This window comes from Suricata suricatta, chromosome 11, assembly GCF_006229205.1.
Source record: "Suricata suricatta isolate VVHF042 chromosome 11, meerkat_22Aug2017_6uvM2_HiC, whole genome shotgun sequence".
Classification (NCBI taxonomy): domain Eukaryota; kingdom Metazoa; phylum Chordata; class Mammalia; order Carnivora; family Herpestidae; genus Suricata; species Suricata suricatta.
The window spans coordinates 16,199,084-16,210,942 of record NC_043710.1 but is presented as its reverse complement, the minus strand read 5'-3'; the positions used below and the strand labels follow the sequence as shown (position 1 = coordinate 16,210,942).

Sequence of the window (11,859 nt, the reverse complement as noted above, 5' to 3'; positions counted from 1 at the left end):
GAACAATTAGTTCCGTTTCCCCTGCCGCTCGAATCCCTCGTAGTCCGGTGGAATCCTGTGGTTCTTATTGTTGTCAGACGGAGATTTGCCTCGCCGATATTCCCCAACGCCCGTTTCTGTGCACCAATGAGTCTGACTCTTCGGACTCTATTCCGACAGGAAATTTGGAAGACAATGACTGTTTCCGGGAGGAGCGGAGAAGGCGACGCTCACTTCCAGCGGAAGGAGGCTTTTCTGGAGGGATGGAGGAGGCTGAGGAGCTGCTTCCCGAGGGCGAGAGACTGCAGTGCGGTTAGTGCCCTGCGGCGTCTCTGACCGTCGGCCCCGGCCTTAGATGGACCTGACGTTCCCTGGTCAACTCTCTACCCCCGACCCTTTTCCTCCCTAGCCCGGAATCATCCTCTGGTACCCTCATGTCTCAGGGTCCTCGAACATCCTCAAACCTCAGCGAGGGGCTCCGGTAGAGTCCAAACATCCCTCAGACTGCGGAGCCTAGCTGGGCCTGCGGTTTCCTCGCGCATCGGTCCCCACCCTCACGACCTTTTGGGCCGGCTCCCTCATTGCCTTCCCATTTCCCTGCAGCCCCCGACGCGCGCCTGGGCCCGGACTTAGGATGGATCCCTTCTGGACAAGGCTGTGCTCCGGGCCTCAAAGATTTCCCGCCCGGACCGACACGGGCCTTCCTCGCTCTAAAGAGCCTTCCCCGGGGCTTGGCCCTTGGCCCTTCCCTCGCCGAGGAACACTGTTTGGGGGTCTGGTGTGTCGGGGAGTCCCTGCAGCCGGGACAGCTCTGGGGGCCGCTGGAAGAGGAGTCTGTCCCCGAGCGGAAGGAGGAAGGAGTGAAACCACGGCAGAAGGAGGTATTAAAAGATAGGACGTGCCATCTTCATGACAAATCTTGCAAGAGGGTCAGCCATTTCTAGACAGCTCTTCAGTTTGTTAGAAGAAGCAGGGCATTTCAAGAGGTAGGAGGTGGCTTTGCCCTTCTCTCCAGGACTGTCTCCTCCCCTCACTTGCAGTAGTTAAGGAATCAAGGTGCAAAAAGCGCTGGAAATTGGATTAATTGGTGTCTGTAGTGATGAAAGTCGAGAGCAAAGGTGTTTAGAATTTATTTTGTGTGTTTTTTTAAGCGTTTAAGGTGTTTAGAATTTAAAAGCCATGGAATCAGATCCCAGCCTTGTCACCTAGCTAGTTAAATGGCATGCCTCACTTAAGTCATTTGTAAAATTTAAAAAATAGCTGAGTTTTTTTTTTTATTTCCAGGGTTATTTGGAGCAATAGATGAAATAGTGCAGGTAAAGGGTTTCACTGCATAGTAAGTCTTAAAAAGTAAAGAAAAGTTGATGTGACTACTTTTTATTGTTTGGTACTCACTGGAAGGCAGAAATGTATTCAATTTAGTAATATTCCACACATCGGGAGGGAGGTGAGGGGCGAGGCTTTTGGTCCTTTCTAAATGAAAAATCAGGCAGCACAGTCCTGTAGAGGCAGAACCAGAGACCATTAACCCTCAGGGGCTGTGTATTAGATCTGTCTCAGGAAAGGTTACATCACTTTTTCCCCCCATCCTGGTCCCCCAAACACATGGGAGAAGGACTCTTATTCGTTTATTTCAGGACGTGTCACTAGGCCCATGGGGAGACGTGTGTGCTTGTGAGCAGAGTTCAGGCTGGACCAGGTAAGTTACAGGAGAGTATGTAGTGAAGATGCCCCTTTGAGGCTTTCGGTTATGGCATGAGGTGGAACCAGGAGCCCACTGTAATTCCCCACCCAGCGATTTTTTTTTTTTTTTTTCAGTGAGTGTTCCAAAGGCATGGGGTCTTTTAGGATTCAGACTGCCCAGAAGCTGGGGCATAGGGAGGGCTACTTGAAGAGGGTCTCCTGAGCTAGCTCTTCCTCTGCTTTGCAGTCTGGTGCAGCGGGGCAGGCTGGAAGGCGAGGGAAATGTAACCCTGGTGCGGATCAGCGAGAAGCTCCATCTGCAGGTGTACCGGCTTGTGCTGCCAGGCTGTGAGTTGCTGCTGTGGCCCCAGCCTCCCTCCGGTGGCCTGAGCCCCACCCAGCCCAGGCCAGAAGAGGCTGCCGTGGCTGTGGTGACAGAAGTAGACTCCGCTGGGGAGGATGCGGCAGAACCTTGGACAGGTACGTGTCAGATATGACACTGGCTTCCCAGATTACCACCAAATCAACCTGTTGATAAGACAAGGCAACGCTATGGCTCAGGGAGGTAAAGGAGAGCATCACAGAGTTTTTAATAGCTTTTCTGAGGCAGAAGGGCAAAGTCTGGAAAGTCTGATGGATCTTTCAGTGTGGAATGGGACAGAGTTTGATCAGGATTGAATAAGGATCATGACATAATAGTTTAGGATTCGTGGACACACGGCTAGAATTTTCAGTAAGAGGCTCAGAGAGTCTTGGAGTGTAATCTGTCATTCGATGCTTTCTATTGCAGAGTGGTTAGGTCTTTTCCTTAGAATGAACAGTATTTGCAACTTTTATCTTCTGGAGTAAGTTTTCTGGAATAGTAAGGTCATGTCGATGAAGACAGCAAGCTGGGTATAAGGTTGCCAGTTTCTCATGTTTCTTCTCTCTGGGGTGGGTGTAGAGGTTCATTTATTTTCAGATGAATTAAGGTGAGGAGGTGGTGGCCTAAGTCATCCTAAGTGTGCGTCTCTAGAGGGAGAATAGGGGCCCCTGGGACAGCCATGTTCTAGGACTCTCCAGAGTTTTGGGGCACTAGGGTTCCCAAGAATGCTTCCCCAGGAGACACCTGAGACTGAATATGAAGATCAACAGAGCGTGTGGTCCATGTTCCAGGCAAGAGATTGGTGTCATTGCTTCTGCTGAAGTTCAGGTTCAGGGGCTGAGTAGGAGGAGACGCATACTCTTAGAATTTCCTAGTAACACCCCTGCTACCTCCTGCCACAGTTTCTTCTAACCCCAGCACCCCCGCTCTTGCCTTGCAGATCCTGGTCACCAGTTACCCCCCAACATCCAGGCAGAGAGTACGGAAAGCCCCAGACCTAAGCCTCAAATCCAGGATCAACTTTCCAAGGAGAGCCAACCACTTGGTCTGCTCCCTCAAGGTGGCAGCATGGATGAGGAGGACCTAGCCCAGACACAGATGTCACCTGAACCTCAGAGCAGCTCTGCTACCCAGCAGGGCCCAGCGAGCGACCCACCCGAGACACAGATGTCACCTGAATCTCAGAGCAGCTCCGCTACCCAGCAGGGCCCAGAGAGCAGTGAGGCCAGTTCCTCATCTTCTGCCAGGGGGACCCACCTGCACCTGGTCAAGAAGTTATGTGGCCCCCGTGACCAGTGCCCACCCAGAGCAAAGACCTCAGTGTCCAGGGCCCAGCAGGTGGGGGAGCAGCAACAGCCTGGCCTCCCTGCATGCTTGCGGAGCTCTCCTGGCCCAGCAGGAAGCTCCCCAAAACAGAGGCGACGGTACCGGTGTGGGGAGTGTGGCAAAGCCTTCCTGCAGCTGTGCCACCTGAAGAAGCATGCATTCGTGCACACGGGCCACAAACCCTTCCTTTGCACTGAGTGTGGCAAGAGCTATAGCTCAGAGGAGAGCTTCAAAGCCCACATGCTGGGCCATCGCGGGGTGCGACCCTTTCCTTGCCCACAGTGTGACAAGGCCTATGGCACCCGGCGAGACCTCAAAGAGCACCAGGTGGTACATTCAGGTGCCAGGCCCTTTGCCTGTGACCAGTGTGGCAAGGCCTTTGCCCGCCGGCCCTCCCTACGACTGCATCGCAAGACCCACCAGGTGCCGGCTGCCCCTGCCCCATGCCTGTGCCCTGTGTGTGGGCGCCCCCTGGCCAACCAGGGCTCTCTGCGCAACCACATGCGGCTCCACACGGGAGAAAAGCCCTTCCTATGCCCGCACTGTGGCAGGGCGTTCCGCCAGCGGGGCACGCTGCGTGGTCACTTGCGGCTGCACACAGGGGAGCGGCCTTACCGCTGCCCGCACTGTGCCGATGCCTTTCCTCAGCTGCCTGAGCTGCGGCGACATCTTATCTCTCATACCGGGGAGGCCTACTTGTGCCCTGTGTGTGGGAAGGCCCTCCGAGACCCACATACACTGCGTGCTCATGAGCGTCTGCACTCAGGGGAGAGGCCCTTCCCATGCCCCCAATGTGGCCGCGCTTACACACTGGCCACCAAGCTGAGACGCCACCTCAAATCCCACCTAGCCGACAAGCCCTATCGTTGTCCCACCTGTGGCATGGGCTACACCCTCCCCCAAAGCCTCAAGCGGCATCAGCTCAGTCACCAGCCCAGGGCACCGTCCAACCCACCCAGCGTGCCTCCTGCTGCTTCTGAGCCCACCGTGCTACTAGTGCAGGCCGAGCCAGAACTGCTAGAAACATGGAACGAACAGGACATCTCCCCAGCCCGGGACGTCTTCGAGGTCACCATTTCCGAGGGCCAGGAGAAGTGCTTTGTGGAGCCAGGCCCCGCCTCCAGCCTGGTGCTCGTCCATAAGGACATGGGCTTCAGTGCCTGGGCAGAAGTGGTGGAGGTGGAGATGGGCACCTGACCCCTGCTTCCCCCAGTAGAGTTCTACATAAAGCTAGTGTTTTCTAGCTGCTGGGTGTCTGTATCTTTCTTTTTGGGTTGCCTGATGGAGTCTAGTCTATTCTGAGAAGCAGGTCAGGGATTTTCCTTCCTGTTTATGGACCACCACATTGTTTCCCAAGACTGTAAGATAAACTTGTTCTAGATTTAAGAGCTATTTACTGACTTCCAGTAGATCGCGTTCTGCCTCCTTCACCAGGAGCTGTTCAGGGTGCTTGTTCTTTATTTCTTTATTTCTTTATTTTTAATGTTTTATTTATTTTTGATACAGAAAGGGACAGAGCATGAGAGGGAGAGGGGCAGAGAGAGAGGGAGACACAGAATCTGAAGCAGGCTCCAGGCTCTGAGCTAGCTGTCTGCACGGAGCCTGACGCGGGGCTCGAACCCACAAACGTGAGATCTGACCTGAGCCGAAGCCGGCCGCTCAACCGACTGAGCCACCCAGGCGCCCCGTGGTGCTTGTTCTTTCAACACAGCAGGAGTGACCCACCCAGTGAGGCAGTCAGGTTGCTGGCAGCAGGACTGCCCTGCCAGGTGCTTAGTACTGGCACCGTCACTCCCACTGAGCTCCCTGAGGGACAGGCACCTCCATCCAGGACCAGAGGGAATGATTGGAGGGTGAAAATGCCAGAGGCTGAGCTCAGCTCGTTGTGCCCTCCAACTCGGGCTATAGGAGGTTTTGGCAACCTTTTTCACCATCTGAGGGCTGTTAAGTTGGTTTGTTTCTGTGCTGACAGACACCAGACTCGGCAGCTAGGGCCAGATCTGGACCCTTCTGCCGGCTCGGGTCCCCCAAGAGTCTGCTGTCAGAGTCACATCCTGATGTGCATAGAGCATGAACCAGCACCCTGGGTGCTGGGATACAGCTGTGAGCAAGACCGAGGCGATGCCCTTTAGAGAGCTCAGCATCTACCAGGACAGGAAGCGGACAAGAGTTGGCAGAGGGTCACTAGCTTGTGCTACAGGGACATGTTATGTGGGATGATTTTAACTTGGTCAGTGTCCCCCAGGAATAATAATGATTAAATAAACACCCTTACTGTTGGCCAGTTCTTTGAGTTTGTGTAATCCTCATGGCAACCCTGTGAGGTTGGTGGCAGTAGCACTCTGGTTTTACAGATGAGGGAACAACTCTAAGTGTCCTGTTCAAGGTGGCAGAGCCACTAGTGACAGAGTTGAGACTCAGACCGTCACAGCCCAGTGCTGGAGTAAGGCTGTAACCTTGGCCCTGCTGTGAGCTGATGGATGAGAGAGGGCAAGAGAAAGTGGAAGTGCGGGGAGCTGTGTGTGGGAAAGCCCTGGAGTGAGAGTCTGGAGGACGTGAACAGCAGACAGTGTGGCTGTGGCCAAGAGGGGCGGGGGGGGGGGCGGGGGGCGGGCACCCAGGCCTTGCTTTAGGAGTTGGGACTTTATTCTCAGAACATTGAGAAGCTCTTGGAAGGGTTTTGAGAAGAGGAATGACGTGACTAGCTGTGTGTGTGAAGAGACCACTGAGGAATGGATCGGCCGGCAAGTTGTGGTTGTGGAGAAATCAGGAGGCGGCTGAGGGGGTGGGGAATGGGATGGTAGCAGTGGAAGTGCAGAGAAATGGAACCATTTATCCAACATGTACGCGTGCACTTGATGCATGTTAGTTACAGATGTAGTGTAGAAAGAGTCTGCTCTCGGGGCGCCTGGGGGGTTGACTCGGTTAACGTTGACTTCAGCTCCGGCCATGATCTCACGGTCCGTGGGTTCGAGCTCCATGTCGGGCTCTGCTGACAGCTCAGAGTTTGGAGCCTGCTTCAGATTCTGTGTCTCCCTCTCTCTCTCTGCACCTCCCCTACTGGCACTCAGTCTCTCAAAAATGAATAAATGTTAAAAAAAAAAAAAAAGATAGTCTCCTCTCAGGGTAACTATCCTGAGGAGCATAGACAATAAAGAAATAACATCCCACATGATGGTAAATGCAGTGAAAAAAAGTCACAGGAGGAGAGGTTAAAATGGGGAGTGTGATTTTACAGAGGGTGGTCAGGGAAGGCTTCTAATAACATGAACAGGAGCAGAAACCTGAACTACGGAGAGAAATGAGCCAGCTTGACGTCTGTAGAAGGAGCTGGATTCCAGGCAGAGGGAACAGTACTGGCAAAGCCCAGCAGGTTCAAACAAGAGCAAGGAGCAGAGTGGCCAAGGCAGAGGATGAAAAGGGTTGAGGGCAGGTTGGGGACTGTGGTGGGGACTTTGGGCAGACACATCGCCAGAGAGGGAGAAGGGACAATGTGTGAACTGACGGGAGGAGGGAGAGCCAGTTCCTGGTTTCTGAGTTAGCACGTTGAGTGGCACTGGGATGGGAGCCAGACAGGATTTGGGTTGGAGATGAGCGAAGTCTGAAGCACCTACAGTAGAGCCCACCAGCAAACCGTCAGGAGCTGGCAGAGTGTGGGGAGGAAACTCTGCCCTAGAGGGGGTCACGCCAGACTAGCGACAGGGCGGCAGGAACAGAGGGGTGAGGCCCTATCCTCGGGTTCACTTAGAGGAGGAAGGCTCTGCAGGGTACATGAAATCTGCATCCAACCAAATAGAAAATCCTGCAGGCTATGTGTCAGCAGAAATGGATAGAAAAGCATTTCACCAAAGAAGTGAGTAAGAAGGGGGTTGAGGTTTGTGAGGGACTGAGTGAGGGCAGTGGGAAGCCACAGTGGATGGCTTTGAGATGAGTAAGTGGCAAGAGAGGCAGGAAGAACTTACATTCCTGTTCCGTTCTTCTGTCCTGCAGAATAGGTTTTCTGACCCGTTTCACAGATGAGGAAAACCACGAGGCGGAGCGGGTAAGTCCCTGGCTGAGGTCACACAATCCATAAACGACGGAGTCAGGATTGAAACATGGAGTGTTCTCTGGCTTCCCGGCACTTGACCACAAAGTCAAAGGCAGCCCTATGTCCCCTGCTTTGCTGTTGACATTTACCCAGCTGCTGCCCGATCCAAATAATGTCTGGACAAAGCATCATTCTGAAATTATCCATGGGGAGTGAGGATGGCAGGAAACCAAGGCAGTGGATGGAGAGAAAGATCACACCGTCCAAGGTCTTGAAAAATAGTGCTAATACTTAGTATTGAGTCAGCCTACTCTTGGAGCCTGTGTGAGGTTTGGTAGCCCCTACTTTCCAGCTCCTGCTTCAGGCAGAGTCATGCCAGTTCGGGTGACTGTTTAGCAGTCGGTGTCTGCCCAGGGTTTTTAGGTGTCCTGGGGACCTTCTCGATACGGAGCTGTGCAGGGAAGCGTATGTTTATCGCTCGGTAGTGGACTGTGCAGGCAAGCTGGGCCTGTCACCCCACAACCCTACTTAGGCCGAAACCTGTGATGCTCACCCCCCCACCTACATCCCCCACACAAACGGAGAACTTTTCTCTCCATCAAGGCCATCCCTAGGGATACAGAGCAGGGTCAGATCAAAGGCAATAAATCCAAAGGCACGTGATGTGGGAACCTCTCTTCTGCCACCACTTGCGGTTAAGAGGAGAGTGGGCATCAGAGAGCACTGTCCAAGCTGCCTGTGTTACAGATGAGGAAACGGAGACATTTGCCAAGGCCTGAAACCAGTTTGTAGCAGAACAAGAACAGGGCCCAGGTCTTCTGAGTCCTAATTTACTGCTCTTCCAGTTAAAATAAAATGCAGTGACTACTGGAAAAGATTGATCACTGGAATAATGGCTTTTGTTGGGGAAACCTTTTCCCCTGATGTCAAAATAATTCTAGTTCAGCCTAATGGCAGCATCTCTTTATTCCCTACTTCTTTTCTCCATTTCCAAATAAAGTTACTTTTTAAAAAATAATATTTAAAAAAAAGGTTTATTTATTCTGAGAGAGAGCATCCCAAGCTCTCTGACCGTGCAGAGCCTGATGTGAGGCTTGAACCCATGAACTGTGAGATCATGACCCAAGCTGAAATCAAGAGTTGGACTCCCTACCAACGGAGCCACCCAGGCACCCCTAGATAAAGTCACTTTTAACAGTGGGTAGGGGTGCCTGGGTGGCTCAGTCAGTTAATCATAAGACTTCCGCTCAGGTCGTGATCTCATGGTTTGTGAGTTCAAACCCCATGTCGAGCTCTGTGCCAACAGCACAGAGCCTGGAGCCTGCTTCGGCTTCCCTCTCTCTGCCCCTTCCCCTCCCATTCATGCTCTGTCTCTGTCTGTCCTCTCTCTCTCTCTCAAAAATAAATAAACATTAAAAAGAAAAACAGTTTGCTGCATATAGTGCTGAATTGAATTCTAGCAAGGTGCCCAAAGGTGCTATGAAAAAGGTGCTGTGCACCTTACACCTGGATGCAGGTTTGCCTGCGTGGTGTCTGTGGCTGCTAAACCAGACATCGAAAGGTGCAGGAAATAAAGAATCCTTTATCCCCATTTGCAACTTTAATAGTATGAGAAAATCTTACAGCACAATAAAATTTGAATCATGTTTAGGGACCCAGCAAAGCATCATGAACTGCAAAGAGTTCTATCTCTAGACAGGTTCAGGTGTGGCTCGTGGTTCTGCTCTTGACTAACTGCGTACACTCAGGCAAGGTACTTGACTTCTCTGTGCCTCAGTTTCCTCCTCCGTAAAATGGGGATGCTTATGGTACCTATCAGTACTATGTACCCGGCACATGGTGAGCAGTTAATAAATTGCAGCTGGTTAGTAGTCGTGTTGTAATCAGGCTTCCTAGATTGCAAGACGAGATTAAGGTGCTTGCATGTTTGAGGCAGGTCAGCCTCCCTCACAGTAGTTTTGTACTTCGGGTGCATGTTCACGGGGAGCACTTCATAGAGCAGTGAGGCCGTACTCTAGCAGGATGTCAGAGAGTGAAGGTCCTGTGAGGTGAAGAGCAGTGGTGTGGAGGGGCAGGAGTTCTTGCTCATCACCGACTTTCTACAACCTTGATCAACCAGCTCGCCGCGTAGGAGACTCCCTTTCCGTACAGCGAGCTGGGGAAACGGGCCATGTCGGTGCTTCTCAATCTTAGCTCCACCATGGAGGCCTTTGACTAACTTTTTCTTCTATGGAGCCTATATTTTAAAGGCTTTGAATTAAATAGAAATTGACTCACTTTTAAACACTGATCAGATTGAGAGAAAAGAAAGCCAAGGTAATTAACTACTTCAAAAGACATAATTTCAGCCAAAAAGGGGGAAAAAGGTATTTTTGTCTTAAGGTGAATTTACAGTGTTTGAGGGTTTAAAAAAATACACAAAAGGACAAGGCCACCCTTGTAGTGCATGCCCAGAGCCCTAGGCTTCAAAACGTCTGGGTTTAATATCTGACCTTCTTTCTAGCTCTGAAACTCTCTGAGTTGGGACATAATTTTGCTGTTTTCAGTGATTACAGAGCTTCACTTTACAACACAGCATTGGCCTTGCCCATGATTCTGTTTGATGCCAACTTGTGAGAAATGCAACCCCTCATCATCGCCTTGTGCTTAGAGGGAAACACGATCCCTTTTAATTGTGCAGGCGTGTGCTTAGGGTGAGAAGCAAGAAGGACGTTCAGTTGCATGGCCCCCACTGGGCCCAGAAGTTTCCGTGAAGAACAGTTGCTGGAGGCTGGGGAGCTGGTAGTGAACCCTGAAGCCCAAGGATGTTCTGGGTCCTGTGGTGCCACCCTGGTCTGGCAGAACTCTTGGATCCTTCCAGAGCTACTTTCACAGAGGGGATGCTCTCCCTCAATTGTCTGCAAAATGGCAGGGGTAAGTGTGGTCTTCCGTCACCCAAGAAAACAGGAGGCTGCTCTATCGAACCAACTTACTAATACCAGCCTCCACTTATTAAAGGGATTAAGTTTACTTCTCATTGTGAAAATTTTGAAACCCAAAAAGTCTAAAAGAATGATGTACCCAATCCCCTCACCACCCAGATTTAATGATTGCTAACATTTGCCATGCTTGTTTAATCTGTCTTTTGTAAGTTCTTCAGTATGACCTGTAAGTCATAGGGATTGGAAGGAATAATAACCATGTGTCCATATAATGCAAATTAATAATTCTTTAATTCTTTTGTATCATTGAATGGCTAATCTGTATTTTCTTGTTTGTCCAAAGAAGTCATTTTACAGTTCTTCAGTTCAAAAGTCTAAACCAATCATGGTACCTCTATTCCTTTTGTGCATTTGGGTGTTAGGTCTCTCCTTGGCTTCTATTATCCTGGACAGTCTCTCCAACCCATCCCATTTATTTCCATGTCATGAATTTTTCAGAGAAACTGGAGCCATTTGTCCTGGAGAATGTCCGTCATTCCTTGTGGTACTGGTTACCTTACTACCTTATTATCTGTATTTCCTATAAACTAGTATTTAAAGCTAGAGGTTCGTTTAACTCAGTTTCACTGTCTGAGGAAGAGCCCTTCACAGGCAGCGTCGTGTATTTTCTGTACCATCATGTGTAACAGCGGCGTTTATTGGGCGCTTCCTACATGGCAACAAGCATTGTAATACTTCCCAAACGTTATAATATGCTTTGAAGGGGTAGCTTAGTATCTACTGCACAATGATAAACTTAATTCTGAATCCAACTGGATCAGAGAGAGACAATGGATTTATGAAATCCAAAGAATTGCAGCAAGCAAGAAGACTAAGATCACAAGCTCTGAGTCTTGGGGGTGTTTCTACAGGGACAAAGGAATAGTGTAGATCAGATCAAACACAAAACCAAATTTATCAGAATGTCCTAGAGTCTTCTTGCTGGTCTTGTCATTCCTGGACCCAGAGCTCCCATGGCCTTCATAGTATTCATGCTGTCTCCTCACCAAAGAGCCCATGCCTGCCATTCCAACCCATCAGTCTTAACCATGAAGATGACAAGTCAGGAGCCACTTTGGCTGGGTCCAGCATTTGCCGTGACAAGATGTCAGGACCCATGCTCTTCAAAATGAAGTTCTCATCAGCAAAGTTCTCCCTGCTACTTGGATTTGCCACTGGTACCATGGGGTATGAATTTGTCACTCTGACACATAAATCAGAGGAAACTGGAAAAAACAACCAAAAGGATGCGTGGGTGGCTGAGTCGATTAAGCTTATGACTCTTGATTTCAGCTCAGGTCATGATCAGTGTGTGTGTGTGTGTGTGTGTGTGTGTGTGTGTGTATTCACACACACAAATAAAACTGACTTGTGGGAGTCCTATCCCCCAGCTCTGTGCCAACTGTCTATCTGCTCTGCTTGGCACCAGGCCCTGTCTGGTGGTCTTCCTAGACTCTACATGATGGCAGTCCAGACCCAAAAGGCCAGCCCTGAAGGATGGCAAGACAGGAACCTGT

The 11,859-nt window shown here is 50.7% G+C and overlaps 1 protein-coding gene across 1 annotated transcript; it reads left to right on the top strand.

Annotated features, from left to right (window-relative positions):
- Window positions 1-57: 57 nt before the first annotated feature.
- ZNF408 (zinc finger protein 408) lies at window positions 58-4,597 on the top strand. Its single transcript, XM_029956671.1, has 5 exons — window positions 58-291; window positions 583-860; window positions 1,617-1,678; window positions 1,910-2,142; window positions 2,967-4,597. The coding sequence occupies exons 1-5, from the start codon at window positions 243-245 to the stop codon at window positions 4,547-4,549; spliced, it is 2,205 nt and encodes a 734-aa protein (XP_029812531.1). The 5' UTR covers window positions 58-242; the 3' UTR covers window positions 4,550-4,597.
- Window positions 4,598-11,859: the final 7,262 nt, after the last annotated feature.

Excerpts from the sequence above, each read along its gene's own strand:
- ZNF408 (XM_029956671.1), top strand. The coding sequence starts at position 243 with ATGGAGGAGGCTGAGGAGCTGCTTCCCGAGGGCGAGAGACTGCAGTGC. Across the intron at positions 1,679-1,909 it reads CAGAGTTCAGGCTGGACCAG|TCTGGTGCAGCGGGGCAGGC; the intron begins GTAAGTTACAGG and ends TCTGCTTTGCAG. Across the intron at positions 2,143-2,966 it reads TGCGGCAGAACCTTGGACAG|ATCCTGGTCACCAGTTACCC; the intron begins GTACGTGTCAGA and ends CTTGCCTTGCAG.